Here is a 17946-nt window from a genome sequence, read left to right as displayed (position 1 = left end):
TATACCCATACACACTATGCTGTTCCCGTTCTGTGGTAGGGGTTCCATCTTCCTCTTCTCCGGGATGAGGCTGGAGGGACCCTGCCTGGTGGGGGGGGTGCAGGGGGGCTAAGTATAGGGACAACAGAGACACAGCACATCTGTCCTGTCGGGTTGGCTGGTTTGGGTCAGGTGCCGCCTCCGCAGTTCTCCTCTGAGGACACAGGTGGGGGTCTGGGAGGTCGTCTGGTTCAGAAACCACACATTTGCCCACAGGGATGCCTGTCTGTTCCAGGGGTACGTTTCCCACATCCACTGTAGGGCAGGCCATGTCCACAGAAAGATTTCTGTCTCGGGTCCAGAGAGGTCAAACGCCCCCTCCGGGACCCAACACCAGTGTAACGAACGGGGTGTGCTGATCTGACAGAACCTGGGCAATTACTTGATCTCTGTACCTCAGTTTACCCATCTGAAACCGGAGATGACAACTCGCACACGAGACCGTTGTGAGGATTGTGAGTCAGTGTGTAAAATGCTCAGGAAAACCCTGGGCACGCGGTTAGTGCTGAGAATCGTGTCCAGCGTTCAGATGGTGCTAACAAACACCTCCGAAATGGCGCCCGACAAGCACTCGGCGCGGCATTCATCACACAACCTGGCATTCGGTAAGCACACGCGAGCACACAGGCATCCGACCGGCGCTCGGGAACTACCTGCGGAAAAAACCACACCGCCAAGGAACACACTGGCACTTTATATATACACAGCGGAAGGTACAAGGTCTCAATAAGAAAATACACTCTGTGTTCAGGTGCACCCCACCACCACCCCCTCAGAACAGCCCAGGTTGAGGACAGAGGGAAGGGGACAACCATAAATAGAGAATAGAAGGGAAGGTTAATGCTCTAAGGGGCAAACACAGGCAGGGAACACACTGCCGGGAGGAGACACGACCTCTGCTTCCCCGGGAGAGAGCAATACAGCGGCACGAGAACAGTAGCCACGACTAAGCCTGCGATGCCTGGCACGGGGCGCCTAACACGGGTAAGGGGGGGGCGGTGGGAAGGAAGAGAGCGGAGATGGCTTCCTTCCCTGCGGCAGGGCCGGGGCCCCTCAGTTTACATCCATGAACTCAGAGTTGGGCGGGGAACCGCAGGCAGGGGATGCCGGGGGGTCAGCTAAGCCGGGCTGGGGCTGCAGGCGACGCGCCACATCCTGGCGTTGGTAGAAGAGAACGTAGGCTGCCTTGGACTGCAGCGAGAGGACAGGAGTCAGTGTGGACCGGCTGGCTGCGGGGTGGGGGTCGGGAGGAGGGGCGAGGGGAGGGGGGAGCGCCCACCTCAATCTGGTTCTCAGTCACAGGTGAGACGCTGTTGTCGTCGAAGTAGTGCCACTGGCCACTGTCCTTGTTGCAGGCAAATGTCGTGTCTGCAAGAGAGGGGTGCTGTCCACACCTACTGCCCTGCCCCCGAGAGCTTCCCACGTTCCCCCCCCCCCCCCCCCCCCCCCCCTGCCCCCCCCCCGGGGCCCCCCCCCCCCCCCCCCCCCCCCGCTCACTCAGCTTTGTCACACACGGGATATCCTGCCCCCTGACCCCGGGCCAGCCCTGCCACAGCCCGGCACATACAGTGTCCGTCACGCAGGCCCCCGTAATGGTTGGAAACCGCGATGAGATCGTATTTGTACAGCTCTGGCGCCGACTCGTTCTGCGGCTTGATGACAAACTCGGAGAAGTCCAGGTCCCTGCGGGGGAGGACAGGGTTACTCCCAGAAAGCCCCTTCCCTGCCTCCCCCCGCCACCCCCACCCCCACACCACCCTGCTCTGGACCCAGCCCAGACCGGATAGGAAACTCCACAAGGGTGTCTAGTTTCTCGCGGGAGAACTTGGTGTAGGAAAAGCGCTTCAGGTGGATGATGAGCGTCTCAGGGAGCATCCACAGGTCCAGCTTCTTGGTGGCCAGCTGGTGCTGCTTGCAGGTGGGGCAGTACCTGCAAACAAGAGCCCGAGTCAGCACACAGACACTCGCTGAGCACCTACTGCATGCTCTTTGTTCTGTGGGGCCCCCACGGGCCCCGTCTGGTCCACAGAGACGCTGCTCTTCCTTCCAGCCCGCCCATTACTCCAGTCGGCCCTCTCCACGTGTTAAAATCCTGTCATTCATCAGGTACTATCTACCTGCCCAGGCTGTCACGCTTTTATACTAGTGTGTTTTGCTTTCGTTTCCGGTCCATGAGATGCTTGTCTTATTTTAGAGCCTGCCTTTGTCCGTCTACTTCTCCATTTTATCCACTCACTCACTTGCCAGGTACTTACTGACCACCTACGGCCTAGTCCTGTGGCCACTACTTTGTACTTCTGTCCCTCCCTGCTCCACGGAGATGTTGCTCTAGTTTTTGAGACCGGTTTTATCTTTTCGGTTGTCCCTTTATATTTTGTTCATCCTGCAAGGAGCTACTGAGTGCCTCCTGCACCCGCCACCCACCATTACAATCAGTGAGAAGAGACAGAGACACACAACAGATACTTAAAATTAAAAGTCTTCACCCTCAAGGGTTTACTCTAATGGAAAAAAAAACAAAGAATGAGCAAAAGGGGATCTAGGACATGCCAACAAGTGGTATTACTGAGCTAGGAAAAGAGTGATGCTGGGCTACAGAGAGCCTGGGGAGGGAACGGAAGGAGGGATGGCTTGGGGGGAGTGGCTTCTAACAGGGTAGTAAGAGAGATCTCGGATAAGCTGACGTTTGATCAGAGACCTGAGCAAAACGAAGGAGTCCGGTCCTGCAGATAACCGGACTGGAAGGAGGGACAAACAGGTAAAGGCTCTCAGGTGGGACTAAGCCTGGGTGTTGGTGGCCAGAGTAGCAGGAAGGGTCCGAGTGAGGGATATTTACCAGTAAGGAGGGATCTGGGCAGGGGGTCCTACCCAACTACACCCCAGAGACCCCAGCCTGGTCCCTCACCAGGGATTTTCCTTCTCCAGAGTCTCGACAGTGGTGAAGAGCTCAATGCACTCCTGCAGCCGCACGGGAGCCTTCTTCAGCACGTACCCGACGCAGTCATGCTTCACGTAGCCCTAGGCCAGGAGTGGACAGCATGTGAAAGGGAGTGGAGGCAGAAGACACGTGCCCCGTGGTGAAGGACATGGACCCCGAAGCTAGGAATCTGAGGCCCTGGGAGCTCTGCGGTCATGGCTTGGAGGTGGGAGGGGCGGGGGTGAAGGGTTGCGGGGGTGGGACGCAAGCAACTGGGATCCCGTTTACCTCAGCCTCCACCTCGTCATAGTAACGCTTCTTCATCTCTGGCTCCCAGTCGATGGCAATGTACGGCTGGGCTGCGGGCGAGGGAGGTGGTCATGGGCCCTGCTGCCAAGGAAACCCCCCTCCCGCCTCCCAACCCTGGCTCACAGCTGAAGGAGACACCATGGGTATCCTCGTTGAAGGTCGAGCGGTCGCTGGTCCCATTGGAGTTCACTGTCTGCAGGGTGAACAGGTGCTTGCGCCGCGCCCTCTGGGGCCAGTGAGATGGTCCAGGGGAGTTGTCCACGGGGGCCCGGCTCCCGCCCGCGACTCCGGAGCTGGGCCCAGCCTGCTCCGGCCCAGAATCTTGGGAGCTGCCCCCAGCCACATGTCCCGGCTTGGGGATGTTGTCCTTATCCTCCATGTCTGCTAGGATAGGGGAGGGCGGCAGACACGGGTCTGTGTGAGCCCCAAGTGGCTGAGCAGCTATGCGCATCCAGGTGGACCTCCCGCCCCCACTGACCCTCCCTTGGGCCCTGGCACGGCCTGTACAGACCCTCATCCTTGTCGATCCTCTCTCCTTCCTCCTCCTCACCTTTCTCATCCCCATCGTCCTCGTCATCCGAGCTGGGCCTGGTCACATAGCGCCTGCAAAGAGAGCACAGGAGACTCTTGAGGAGGGGCACGAGGGCAGGGAGTCCAGGGCCCAGGATTCTACTTTGCTTCTGATGGGAAACCACCGGCAAAGCCCCACACAAGCAGTCATTCATGCTGACCCTGGAAGGTCTCAAGAGATGACACAGAAACGCATGAAGAGGTGGCTTGACAAGGTAGGGTCTCGTGAGCCACGGCTAAGGAGTATGGACCTTAAGTATGGTGAACCACTTTAAATAACACACCATCAACTGCAAACTTTGATCAGGGCAGGCCTCTGAGCAATGGACCTGTTAGTGCAACATGAAGGAGAGATTAAGTCAGACAGCGCACTGCTCTGTTTGCCTCGGTAAGGACTCTGGACTTCAGGCACCATGGAGATCTCTTCGTAAAAATCCAAATAACCATGCCTCACCAAGGACAGGGTACTCAAGTATGAGACAAAGTCGTGTGCATTTTGTCCATTTTGTTGACCCCTGTTACCCCCAACACCCAGGAGAGGCAGCGGCAAAGCCAGAGGTTTAGACCAAGAAAAAAACCCCTCCAAGTTCCTCTCTGGCCACGTTAAGCTTAGCTGTCTTCTGGAAGTGGAAGAGGGTTGGCAATAAGCAGCTCGACACCCAGGTCTGAGTTCAGACTCCACCTTCCCCCCGCCGGCCCCCCAAAAGGCAGACTCACGAGAGGCGGTAGAGCAGGATGTGATAGAGGGCATCCCAGGAGAGCCGGTCACGGGGCACTGACACCAGGAGCGGGTGCCCAAAGAGCATGAGGCCGTAGTAAGAGTTGTTGTAGTCCCGGGCTGGGGTGCGCTCCCGCAGGTAGATAGGAAGCACGACGTCCTCCCTGGAGTTCTCACCGATAGCAGACCTGCCTGACACCTCGTATCTGTAGGGGGTGAACGTCGGGTCACACCTGATCAGGACACGCCAGAGGGACCTGGGGACTCTGCCCCAGTTGCTTCACCCACCCACTCCTCACAGCCTGAAAATATTTCTTTAAAGGGTCTGAAGAGCCACCCGGTGTTCTGTGCTTTACAGACTGGTAGATGGTACAACACTTTGTTTGCGTGATGTTTTACAAAGCGCTCTGGTGGTTAAGAAAGCGCTGAGGAGAGTAACAGAAATTTTTAGTGACAAAGGGACCTAAAACCATTTTCTTTCTGGAAAACCCTCCTTGGTTTAAAAAGACTTTCTCTACTCAGGATGCACTTTCTATTTTATTTTTTTAAAGATTTATTTATTTGAGAGAGTGAGCGAGACAGCGAGAGCGAGAGAGAACATGCACACAAGTGCAAGTGGGGGGAGAGGCAGAGGGAAAGAATCTCAAGCAGACTCCCCACTGAGCACAGAGCCTGGTGCAGGGCTCGATCTCACAACCCTGAGATCATGACCTGAGCCAAAATCACGAGTCGGATGTTTAACTAACTGAGCCACCCAGGCGCCCCTGCACTTTCTGTTTTAGTTACCCAAAGATTTCAAATTTATTCTGAATACTCTTATGTTCAGAAAGTATCTTAGTGTTCCCTATTTCCAAAATCCTTGTTGGTTTCTGAGGACTGCAATAGGAGTAACGAACACGGTTCGAGCACCTGGTAGATAGAGGAGTTCTCAGTGACCGCTGAATAAAACGAAGAAGAAACAGGAGACTTCATCACGGAACAAGAAAGAAAACACCCAAGAACACCCTGTATAAGGATGTCTCACCCACCCCACTGACAGCCCCAAGCCTCCTGCCCTACTAAGGCCCATGACCAAAGCCCTGCACAAGGCAGGTGCCCTGTGAGTCAGGCCAAAGGGGGGGCAGGGAAGTTGGTTAAGAGGAAGAGATTCCTGAGGCACCCCTAAGTCTCCTGGTCCCCTCACTCACATGAAAATATCATCTCGGTCCAAGATGCTGCTCAGAGACTCCTCCAGCTGGTAGATCTTATAGAAGCGGTGACTGAAGACATCGGCCACCATCATCTGGGAACGGAATGCAGAGGAGGCTGGTCAGTCTGCAAGGTCTCCCCAGGCCCCCTGCCCCTAAATCCTACCCTCCCTGTGCCTCCAAGAGCCTCACCCTCTCTGGCGACATGCCAGTGTGTTTGGCCAGAGCCACACACAGATCCGAGATCTTGCCCTTCTTGGGGACCACGAGCCGGTGCTGAGGGAGAAACCATGTCCACAAAAGAGCAGAGGGGGGTGTGGTGAGTCAGTGTGGGCAACATTAAGGTATGGCAGAGTCATCAACCTCTGACTACATCCCTCGTTACGTTCCTACGTCACCATGAGCCCATACCTGCTCTGGCTTGCGGCGAGGATCCATGGAGACAAAGAAGACCTCCATGACCCTCTTGTGGCTGACAGGCAGTGGGACGCTGAGGTAGCAGAAGGGGTCGAAGGTCACAGACACGTTGCCACAATCAGGGCACACCAGCGTGGACTTGAAGAGACCGTGGAAAGTGTCCACAATCACAGAATCATTCCGCCGTTTGTGGTTCTGCCAGGCCTCCTGAGCGACCTCCTGTTGAGAGTGTCATGTTGGGTGATAAGGCTTGCCTGGGGCAGGGGAAACCATAGTTTGGGGTGGATGTGAATCGGGATGAAGTCCAGGTGAGGGCCATGGCAAAGTCCAGAGACAGAGTCACAGCCAGGGCTACCTGGAGGCTGTGCTCACGGTCAGGCTGGGGTTTCTTTGGGCAGGAAGGTTAACTCTGGGCGGGAGCCCGGGCTGGGACTAGGGTTGGAGATGAGGTCAGGTGGGGTGTGGGATACCCCGGGGAGGCCACAGGATCCCTGGAGCAGAGGCCCTGGTGGCTTTAATGGAGCTCTCAGCATAGGGGTCTCTGAGGAGTGCCCCCACCTGATCTGGCCGCCCAGCAGCATCGCACAACTCCACATATTCCTTCTTTTTGACACGATTGAGGTCCTCATGCAGCCCATCCAGGAGGAACGACAGCAGCTCCTGTGAGTCATGCTGCTGGTAGCCCAGAAACTGGGACGCAAAGTGGCCGACCTTGGTCTGAGAAGATGGGCAGGGTGGTCAGAGCGATAGGGAGTCGGGGGGGGGGGGTGCGTGGGCAGGGGCAGCCCAGGCCTGAGTCACACCTTAAACACATGAGGCACGATGGACCGGTGGTGGCCAGACCAGGCCTGCTTCACCAGGTCCGCGTAGGCCTCTGCGATCTCCCCCTTCATGCCCAGCGGGTTGCAGAAGTTGAGCTCCTCCAGGTAGCGGTTTTTGAGGAAGTACTCGGTGAGCTGTGGCACGTTGCTGAGGCACTGCAGGAGGCAGGGCCCGGGAAAATGGGGCAGAGGAGAGGGGAGAGGGGTGACCAAGGTGGAGACAGAGAGAAGGAAGCAAAGAGGAAGGAGAGAGAAAGGGGGGGAGGGGGACAAAAAGGTGGCGGAGAGAAGGCAGCAGCATTTCGAGAAAAGGAAGAACGCGGTGACAAAGGAGAGAAGAACCCGGGAAGCGGGCAAGCCGAGGGAGAAGGTGCTGGTGTTGCAGGGAGGACCGTGGGCACGTCAAGTGCGACGCGTGGGGCCCCAGCTTTCAACCTGACCCCGTGCCCTGCAGCGCCCCCCAGTCCTCGCCACTTGAAGCCCGCCCCTGCGGCTGCGCCAGACGCAGCTCTACCCGCCCAACCTGCAGGGCCGAGTTCATGAAGCACGTGTTGCCCAGGTTGGTGAGACCACAGATGCCTGGCTGGCCCTGGAGCGCCTCCTCCTCCTCCAACGCAGTGCTCCTAGGGTGGAGGGGAAGCGGTTATCAGCTGAAGGCCAAGACGTGCAGGTGAAATGGGCTCGTGAACTCAGTCATCCTGCCTGCTGGGGGGACCCCACTCTGTGCCCGACACTCTAGAGGCTTACGCGGCCTGTGGCTGGGCACTGGGCCAAGTGCCATCCTTGTTTCGGGTCTCCATGATGACCACCTGGGTCGAGGAAGAGAAAAGAGAAGCAGGAAAGGCACTCCTGCAGGGCCTCTGGGCGCCTCACCCTCACTGCCCGCAACCGGAGAGCACGGGTGGTGAGCAGGAGGCCCTCCCCACCCTCACCTGCCCAGTCTTGAGGGCAGCGTCAAGAAGTGTGACGCGCGTGTTGCACAATCTCTCAAAAGAGCCCTCTGCGTTCTTGATCCACAGCCGCGTCTCTTCCTGGGGGCTCACCAGAAATTGCTCTCGGGCGGTGCGCAAAACGAGCTCTGTGGAAGGTGGCAGAGCACACTCGAGGTCTTCCTGAGACCCTGAGTGATCGACCCATCTCAGCATCAGCCCGACTCACCCTCACAGACTGGGCACACTCGGCCAATACCTCGTGTCCCCGAACGCTCTCCGAACGACGGATGCCCGCTCGGGACTTGAGACCCCCAGCCTGCCAGACCATCTAAGCCACGGGAATGCAGCTCGCACCGCCCCCCCTCGGGACTCTAGGGCACCCCCTCAGGGCCTCCGCCCAACTCGATCAATACCTTCTTGGTCCTCCAAAGTCTGACCGATGCTTTCTCAGTCGGCCACAGCCAAAGCCCAGGCATTCTTAGGTCACCGAGCTGTGGGAGGGCTACCTCATTCCGTGGCCCTCAGACTCACCAACAGAATCTGTATGGCTGAATTGAGCAGTGTGAGGTGTGTCCATATCACTGTGCCGGACAAGCAGCAGTTCTACTGGGTACACTTCGACCTTCTGGACGCTGGGCAGCTCCACAACCTGGAAGGTGGAGGGGTGCATACGCGGGCGCACCCACGTAACGCAGATACACAGACACAGGCACGACGACCTCTAAGATCAGAGGAGCATGCATGCAGACGAACACACACCTGGGACACACCAAGATACGTGAGCGGGGAGGAGCCCAGACAGGGTGCTACCTACACAGCATACGTGGAGACCCAGGTACACACTGGTCGAGACCCATCCTGGGCCTACAAGGCCGTTCTCCCACCGCATCCCCCAAGAATCCGCCCTGAGCACCGTCCGCATCCGCTATACCTTGCGTTCAATGGGTGGCTGGCCATGCTCTAGACCGTACCAGGCGACCAGGTAATGCCAAGCAGCCGCCGGGAGCAGCACATAGTCTTCACCTTCCACTAAACCCTTCTTGAGGCGCCAGTTTACCTGGTCTGCCGGGGGCAGAGGAAGGCGGTAGAGGAAGAATCGGGGAAGGAAAGTGGTAAGTCACTCTGGCCATCTCACCAATGACATAGCTCAGTGAAGAGGCTTATGATCGTTTGTTGTAAGCACAGAGGGGACAAGAACACCAGGGCTTGGCTGGGATGGGGAGGGAGAGGCCTGGTACCTTCAAAGAGGTCGGCATTATTGATGCGGCCAGGGAAGGTGCCGGAGTCCTGGTCTCCTCCCTGCACGTACACTTCCCACTGTTTGTACCAGTGCTGCTCCACGAGGAACCTGGACCAGACAGGTAACAAGGGTGTCACATGGTTACCTGGAGTTAGTGGTACCACTTCCCATGGTGATTAGACTAAAAGGATCAACACACTGCAAGTCGACATGACAAATTTCACGTACACCTAAAACTCATACCATGTTGTATGTCCATTCTATCTCAATAAAAAAGGGCAATCTCTCCCAGAACTCAACTTGAAAAAAAAAGCTTCACCAACATATGAAAATAATTAGAAGCAAAATTTATTCAGCGAAACTCAGGTTTTAACAGATTACCTAATTTCTTAGGACACTAAAAGAGATTTGATTAAAAACAGAAAATGGCAAAACTCCAAACAAAACAAGACAAAACAAACCACAAACCCACATGCATAGTGCCAGGAAATATGAGGTTTTATTACAGAACAAAGAATTAGGCTGAAAATTACCCGTTATTTACAGCTAATGTTTTAAAGATTTAGCCATTCATTAAGTGTGCAGTGTTTGTAAAGGATATATAAATGGAGAATAAGAAATGAATTATTAAATTCTGGAAATCTGCTCAGAAACTGAGAATTTAAAATGCTAAAAGAATCACAAGGTTTTCCTTCAAAGACTGCACCTCACCATTTTTTGTCATTTTTGTTTTGAGGATTTATTTTAGCTTTATAATAGATCTAGCTTATGGTAACTAGCTCGTTCTTTTTTTTTTTTTTTTTTTTTAAGATTTTATTCATTTATTTGAGAGAGAGACAGAGATAGTGAGAGAGAGCAGGAGCGGGGAGGAGAGGGAGGAGCAGGTTCTCTGCTTAGCAGGGAGCCCAAAGCGGGGCTCGATCCCAGGACCCCAGGATCATGACCTGAGCTGAAGGCAGATGCTTAACCGACTGAGACCCCCAGGCGTCCCTCTATTTTTTTTAATTGTGGCAAAAAGCAGCACATACCATAAAATTTACCATCTGAACCATTTATTTAATTTTTTAAGATTTTATTTATTTATTTGAGAGAGAGACAGACAGTGAGGGAGGCAACACCAGCAGAGGGAGAAGCAGGCTTCCCGCTGAGCAGAGAGCCCAATGTGGGGCTCGATCCCAGGACCCTGGGATCATGACCTGAACCATTTTCAAGTGTACAGCTTGGCCAGCTCTCTTTTAAAAGAGAAACTCTTATACGCACGACACCTAGGATAAACATTTAGGACTGCTGAAGCCTGCCCCTGTAAAATGTCACGAGCAAGTCTCAAGTCCAGAAAAGACTTGACATAAGAGTAAAAATGCTAAATGAATGTCAGCAGTTACTGTTTCAATCTCAGGGCTTGGACCTCAAAGCTTACACACAACCCCGGTCCCACACTCACTCACAAACCTGCTCTGCTATGGGATTTTTGACACATAAGAGGCTATCCCAGATAGTTAACTGCCTCAAATAAACACTTTTTTAAAAAAATATTACTCTCATGCTGTAGTGATTAGTGTTCCAGCAATTTAACCCTCAGTGGGATTCTTTAAAATGGCAACTTTTCCTGTGTTCATAAAAGGATGAGGGAGGTGAGGGGGGATGGAGGCCTAGAAAACCTTGCAATAGTCACAAGTCACCCAGATAGGCACACATTTTGGTGGGGTTTTGTTGTTTGTTTTTGCTGCACTGACCCCCCTGCACGTCACTCATACTAGGAACACACACCCTCCCTGCCCCAGTAGTCTATGCCACAAATCTCCCATTACTCTTCTGGAATACCCCATCACTGACCCCTACCCCGCCGTCACTCATACCTGCAAACCCACCTCTACCCTTCCCTGAGGCTTTCACTGCCTCCACTGACAGTCTATGAGGTTAACTTCTTCCCTAAAGCTCTAACTTTAGGGTGACTGGGATTTTCAATGCAAGGGGAGGCACTACTCAACTTTTTTTAAGAGCAGATTTTTAAGGAAAATTAACATTAAAACCACTCTGTAGCATACACCTGAAACTAATGGAACACTGTGTATCAACTATACTTCAATTAAAAAAAAAAAAAAGACCCTGTAGCAGTAAGCAAAACCCCTCGTACCTGGCTACAGCCTGAATTTCTAAAGTCTTCACAGGAGCCTGAAGTTTTATACCAATTTTTACAGAATAAGAATACCAGATTTCTCCAATTCAAGGACACTTTAGAAATGTTTAACATCTCTGAAATTGGGATGTCTCATAATCTGTCAGCCCAGATGGCAGTCATGACAGAGTTGTCATTGTCTGATAGGGAAGCACCCACATTGTTAGATTTACCCCAGGTATTTGATTTGGGAGGATGCGATCATAAAAGGTATCTTTTAAATTTTAATTTTCCAGTTTCTTCCTGCTAGTATATAGAAATACAACAGATCGTGCTAAAGTCACTTATGTTTGTGCTTCCTCAAATTTGCTGAAATGCTTATGAAATACATGCTTATGGAAAAAATTACTAAACAATGTTTTTTGTCCTCTGGTTTTCTCTCGTGTCTGAAGAAAATTGGTTACACTGGTTAAGATAACAATATACGTAACAGGTCAATTATACTAGATACAATAATCAGAGAGAAATAGAAATATGGATATAAATGAGGAAATAGGGATTTCCTATTTTTTTTCCTATTTGTTTATTAAAAGCTTTGTCAGCCTATTCAGATGGTAAATGTAATACTATGTTGTTCTAAGTTTATTACTTATATATCCGTATAAGTCTAAATAGATGTACATAGTGGCATATAAATGAATCCTTTACTATAAATTGTTACATCAATAATGTACCAAAGGAGGAAAATTAGAATTTGGGCCTTTTCTGTCAAATGTCATTATTTTATGCCCAGATTATAAGTTCATTTTGTATCACCAAATTATTAACTCTTGGTGTTTTCTGACATCAAAAAAGTTAAGCTTCTACTCATCTTTGTTAGTTATCACTGCGTTTTTACAAAGTTGACTGTATTTTTTGTCCTTACTTCAATTTATATCTTTTTCTTCTAACAACTATTCTTGATTTGTCTTTCCCCAATTCTGAATAATAATACTGTTCAAATGTTCTTTTATGGCTAAACTACTGTCTGGGAGATAACACAAAGATTTACTCCATTGCCCTACAAAAGGAATGGCAATAGGCATAATTAGGTTTGATTAAAATGTTCCATATTTCAATGAACTTAAAATTTTTATAAAAGCTCTTTCATTTTCCAAACTTAACATTTTCTTTATTAAGTTTTTAATTTTATTTCTAGTATAGTTAACGCAGAGTTAGTTTCAGGTGTACAATATAGTGACTCAACAATTCTATACATTACTCAGTGGTCATTGTGATAAGTGTACTCTTTAACAAACTCGGTATTTTGGGGGCACCTGGGTGGCTCAGTCGTTAAGCGTCTGCCTTCGGCTCAGGTCATGATCCCAGGGTCCTAGGATCGAGCCCCGCATTGGGCTCCCTGCTCTGCCGGGAGCCTGCTTCTCCCTCTCCCGCTCCCCCTGCTTGTGTTCCTGCTCTCGCTCTCTGTCAAATAAATAAATAAGATCTTAAAAAAAAAAAAAAAAAACTCGGTACTTTTTAAAGATGACAAATCAAAAAGCAAGTTTATCTTCCTAGCTTAATTATGCTAATTAGAATTAGAATTGCAAATATCTTTCAATAATTGCATATTTTTCAAGCTAAAAGGCATATTCACGTTTAAGCAACAAAGACTGGTGCAATTACTATTTACCAAAAGATTCCCCAGTCCAGGACCCTAAACTCACACTCTCTTCCCCCTGGTTCATGCAAAGTCTGAGCAAGCACTAGGGGGACCGACTCAATGACAAGGGAATTGCCAGAGGCCTACTGTTTATTTCAGTCTTTCATTAGATCCAGAAGTCAAGGCATATCCACCTTGTTTAAGAGCTATAGCAGCAATCACCAAGCAAACGTGAAAATTGTTGATTTAGTTCTAACGTCTTCATTACACTCAATGGTCCCCTGTGCTGTGCAGGCTTCTCCACTGACAGAAAACCCTCAACATTCCTAGGCTAGTCCTTAACCTCTAATGGAACACCGTCACTTTCCCTTCACACATCTCCATCCACTCTGCAATACTGAACCCAGCCACACTCCTTCCTTTACCTGAACAAAGAACCCCTTGCCTGCTTACCTACTAGGAAACTACCCACACCCTGCACAAACCTTCTAGAGACTCCCTCCACTCTCCCTTAGATTTAGTTATGTTTGTAGATGGTTCATCCTTAAAAAGAAAAACTGGAATTTGCCAAGGAAGCTTTATTATCATAGATTTGAATTTACTCTTAAAATAGAAACTTCTAGAAATTAAATCAGGTCAGATGGCCAAATTACTTGCCCTTGCCCAGATCTGCCAACTGACAAAAAGAAGGTGCAAAATATTAATACTGATTAATTAGAGAGATGATTTGGGGATTTAGTCCATGACTTCGAAATGCTTTGTAAACACAAATTTCCTGACCACTGCAGCAAACCTCTATAAAATGAAAAGCAAATTAAAGAACCTTGAGATGCTTTGCTCTCACCTAAGTAAATCAGCATTTAAAAAATGGAGATAAGGTAAAACGCTTCACATCAGCCACATTTGCAGAGATGAACTGGCTTCAATACTGAACCAACATTGGTGGGGTAATTTTTTTTTATTGACAGAACATATAATTTTAAAAATTCACATAAAATTAACCATTTTCAAGTGAACAGTTCGGTGGCATTTAGTACATTCACAATATTGTGCAACCACGACCTCTATCTAGTTCCAAAACATTTTCAACACCCCAAAAGGAAACCCATACCCGTGAGGTAATTTTAAAGGGTACTGTCACCAGGACGCTGTAAAGGCAGGATGCGGCAGGAACAGAAGCCCCCAACCCTGTCTGAACACATCCAAATGAACTATAAAAAACGTTCCAGTTACTGTTGTTTGTTCTCAGGACGGAATGAAGCTTTGCCTTGCTGGAGAGCTACAGCGCAACAGTTAAAAAAAAAAAAAAAAAGCTTTCGTACTCCCTATTTGGGGAATCTTAACTTGTCTCTGTACTCTCCAGTAACAGGGATACATGTATCTCACTAGCACTGTGATTAGAAACTCTGTAAAAGGAGCAAACCTCACTCAGAAAAGCCCTCAGGTGAGAGCATGCCCGCGGTGTGAGAGAAACAGCAAGAGTCCAGTATGGCCGGATGGAGAGAGTTTGGGGGGGTGGGGGGTGGTAATCAGAGGCGAGATCAGAGAAGCAATCAGAGCCGGGGACCAGCCTCGCTAGTCATTGTAAGAATGTTAGCATTTACACTGCACGAGATGGGAAGCTGTTAAAACGTTGAGGAATGGATGGACATAAATGTCTTTAAAAGAATTACTGTGTACGGAAAGAGAAAAATAGTACCTTTACAGTGGAGAAACAGGGCAGATACCATCTTCACCAAATGATCAAGGCTAACGTCACCAATGACGTCATGTGGATACCATGTACCACCTGATATGATGCGAAGGGCACACGGCAGGCATCTAGTATGATTTCACATGTATCCTCCATAAAATGAAAGCTTAGACCACAAATACTACTTAGGGATGCGTACAGAAGTGGAAAAACGTTAACAAATTGAAAAATTCAGGATAATAGTGGCGCAGGGAGAGGGATTTTCATCCGAGGGGCACAGGATTTCTTAAGCTAACAGTCTGAATCTTAACCTGAATGGTGAATTCACAAATTTTTGTTTTATTATTCTTTAATATTTTTAATTTGAAATAGACTCAGAAAAATTGCAAAATATAAAGAATTCCCGTATACCCTTCATCCAGATTCCCCAAATTTTTAACATTTTTGCCATTCGCCCGATCATTGTTTCTTTAAATACATCTTTATATACACTATTTTTTCCAACCATTTGCGAGTAAGCGGCTTACACGATGGTTCTTTATCCGTAAAAATTTCGGTATGTATTCCCTTAAAAAAAAAAGATACTCTTTCATAACCACAATACAATTATCCAAAGCAAGATATTATCACTACTAATATCTAATCTACAAGTCTCAGTCAAATTTCACCAATTTCCCCATTAACATCTTTTACAGTAAAAAAGAGAAAATTAATTTTATGAGAAAAAAAACCCTGATTTTTAAAAAGTAATTTATTTTTTTCTGCTCCAGGATCCAATCCAGGATCACACATTGCATTTAGTTATCGTGACTCTTTAAATCCCATTAATTCCTTCAATCTGGAACAGTTCTTCATCCTTTGTCTTTCACGACCTTGAGATTTTTGAAGAGCACAGGCCGTTTATTTTTTACAGAATGTCCATCAATCTGGGCTACGTAAACGTTTTATGCAATCTTTTTAGGTCTTACGTATATCACAATTTAGACAATGAGATGCAACTCGGTGAGAAACAAAATAAACCCAGAAACAGTACATTTCAAGCACTGGTTAGCCAAGATCAGTAAAACAAGCCGATTTATCAAGATACGCATTGACATTTTTAAAAATAGCTATTTCTCCTGATTACAAAAACAAAACAGTACTACAACAGAAAGCAAATGTAACATCGAAGGCCCCTCCCGTGCCAATCACCTGCACTTTCTCCCGTCCTGGGAAGAAGGCCTCGGCCAGAGGCAAAAACCTCGCCGCGTCACAAACTTTGCTCATTCGCAGGCGCCATTTTCTGCTTCACAGGCGCCACCTCCCCTCTGCAGTCTTTCCTCGGCCTCAGGACACGCCCCTCGGCCTACGTCACAAGCCTCGTTCCCAGGCGCCAGCTCCCTCCACCACGCAGGCTCCGAGTCCCTCCCTCCCGCCCACAGCTCTACGGCTCAGATTCCGCTCTTCTGCCTGACGTCATCCCCCTTGCCTAATTCTCAGGCTCCAAGCAACCGCAGGCCGCCCCTGCCGCCAGATGCTACTTAACGCCACGCAGACCACGCCCCTCGGCCTCGGCCGCCGAGACCGCCCTTTCCCAGGTTCTGAGTGCCACCACGCAGGCCCGGCCCCGCCCCCACGGCCGTTTCTTTCTCAGGCCCCGCCCCCCGCCTCTCCACAACAAACCCTCTCCTGTTCTCAGGCCTCGGGCGCCACCATACAGGCCCCGCCTCTTTCCCAGACAAGGCGATCCACTCACACGCACTTCCCCGCCCCTCCCGTCCTCAGTCCCACAAGCCACTCCCCCGCCCCCACGGCAGTTCTTTGGACCTCGGCCGTCACGTCCCCCACCGTCGCCAACGCCCCCACTTGCCCCTCAGCAGAGGCTCTGCGCGCCGCCCTGCCTCACCAGCTTTCGCCGGCCCGCAGTGGACGCTCTCGCCCACTCTCGCCGTTCTCGATCTGGCGCCGCTGGCTCTCAAGGCCCGGCACTTCGCGCTGCGGCTCTCGGTCCTCGGCCGCAGCCGCCACATTCGCTGCGACCGCCGCCATCACCGTTCGCCCTCCTCTCGCAGCTACCGCAGCTGGAGATAGGAAGAGGCCCCTCAACGGCTACTTCCGGATTCTGGTCCCGGAAACGGAAATAGAGCCCCCCAAACAGCCAGGGGTCTACTGCCATCTTGGAAAGGGACCCCACGCTCGGACGCGCGGAGGGGCTAGGCGGGCATCGGACTCTGGGCGGTGATCTCTGCGGCCAGTGGGCGGGGTAAAACCTCCAGATGGGCACTAAGAAAGACAAAGGTGCCTTGTAGGATTTTAACGCCATGTTGCGTCTGGGCAAAAGGTTGTGTGGAAAGGTGGAGGCGGAGGTCCCCGATATGGACGAGGACATTTTGGGGAATGCTCAGGGACACAAAGGTTCCGGGCTTTCTCGGTCCCGTGCTCTGCTGGGGAACCGCGGCCCCTGCCCTGAGAGTTTTTGTTAGCCTGACCAGAATGCCCTACCTTCATTGCACTGCTCTTCTCGTCCATCAAAACCTGGTACAAAAAAGGTCACCACCCAGGCCTGCGGGCCGCTTCCCTGCCTGAACTAGATTTATTTTCTTGGCAAACGTGTTGAAGGCAAGTCAGCCTCAGGCCCAGTATATTTGTTGGCGTTATAGCAATGATAGCTAATAATTGGCCCTGTTTAAGTGCTTTATTGCACGTAAATAGTAGCCTTAGGCAGTAGATAAATATCATGGTCACCTATGGACTTCAGTGGGGCAAGCTGAGGACCAGAAATGTTCATTCATTTTGTCCAGGCTGGTAAATGGCTGAGCTGTGGTTCGAACTCAGAGCTGTGACGTTAAGCACCAGGCCATAGATTCTCAGTCTGTGGTTCGAGTCTTCCTACTAGTTCAGGAGACCTCAGGAGCGTTTCACAAAGTCAGAACTATTTTCACAATACTTTTTCATTGTCATTCTCTCTTGCGTGTGTGTGGAATATTCCAAGGCTACATAAGCAAAAGCTCTTTAGACGTTCTCAATTTTTAAGACTATAAGGGGACTGTGACCAAAGTTTAGAACCATTGCACCAGGCCAGGGGTTCTCAACCTAGGCGCTATTGACATTTCTGTTATGGGAAGCATTGTAGCATATTTAGCTGCATCCCTGCCCTTTACCCACTGAATAGCAAGTTATCATGCCCTCATTGTCTCATTCCCAGAAGTGTCTCTAGACATTGCCAGTGTTCACTGCGGGTGATCACTGGTTGAGAACCACTGCACTAGGCTCTGCCATCCTTATCTCCTGGGGCTTCCAGCCCTACCTCTTGTTGATAACTTGAATATTTCAGTCTCTGGCTCCCTGTATCTACCTGCCTGTTGG

At 50.4% G+C, this 17946-nt stretch overlaps 1 protein-coding gene across 5 annotated transcripts; it reads right to left on the bottom strand.

Annotated features, from left to right (window-relative positions):
* Nucleotides 1-713: 713 nt before the first annotated feature.
* USP11 (ubiquitin specific peptidase 11) lies at nucleotides 714-16660 on the bottom strand. Of its 5 annotated transcripts, none has more exons than XM_035003802.1 (21): nucleotides 16487-16660; nucleotides 9149-9258; nucleotides 8842-8972; nucleotides 8442-8559; nucleotides 7911-8056; nucleotides 7726-7787; nucleotides 7502-7601; nucleotides 6961-7134; nucleotides 6716-6874; nucleotides 6152-6376; nucleotides 5933-6016; nucleotides 5741-5835; nucleotides 4553-4759; nucleotides 3816-3868; nucleotides 3389-3649; nucleotides 3245-3315; nucleotides 2945-3057; nucleotides 1820-1969; nucleotides 1607-1722; nucleotides 1319-1407; nucleotides 714-1230 (listed from the first exon to the last, which is right to left on the bottom strand). In XM_035003802.1, exons 1-21 carry the CDS (start codon nucleotides 16627-16629, stop codon nucleotides 1093-1095), a joined length of 2745 nt encoding a protein of 914 aa, XP_034859693.1. In that variant the 5' UTR covers nucleotides 16630-16660; the 3' UTR covers nucleotides 714-1092. The 5 variants fall into 5 exon arrangements, with proteins under 5 accessions (XP_034859693.1, XP_034859703.1, XP_034859700.1 ...); XM_035003812.1 differs by having other exon boundaries at nucleotides 3404-3649; XM_035003809.1 differs by having other exon boundaries at nucleotides 3389-3646.
* Nucleotides 16661-17946: the final 1286 nt, after the last annotated feature.

The sequence above is a fragment of the Mirounga leonina genome, unplaced genomic scaffold (genome assembly GCF_011800145.1).
Source record: "Mirounga leonina isolate KUSES-001 unplaced genomic scaffold, KU_Mleo_1.0 Mir_101609, whole genome shotgun sequence".
Taxonomy (NCBI): Eukaryota; Metazoa; Chordata; class Mammalia; order Carnivora; family Phocidae; genus Mirounga; species Mirounga leonina.
This window is presented reverse-complemented; position numbering and strand designations above follow the sequence as displayed.

Coding starts and splice junctions, on each gene's coding strand:
- USP11 (XM_035003802.1), bottom strand. CDS start 16,629: ATGGCGGCGGTCGCAGCGAATGTGGCGGCTGCGGCCGAGGACCGAGAG. Junction 5,836..5,932: donor CTGGCATGTCGCCAGAGAGG/GTGAGGCTCTTG, acceptor TTCCGTTCCCAG/ATGATGGTGGCCGATGTCTT. Junction 1,970..2,944: donor CTGGAGAAGGAAAATCCCTG/GTGAGGGACCAG, acceptor TCTTGTTTGCAG/GTACTGCCCCACCTGCAAGC.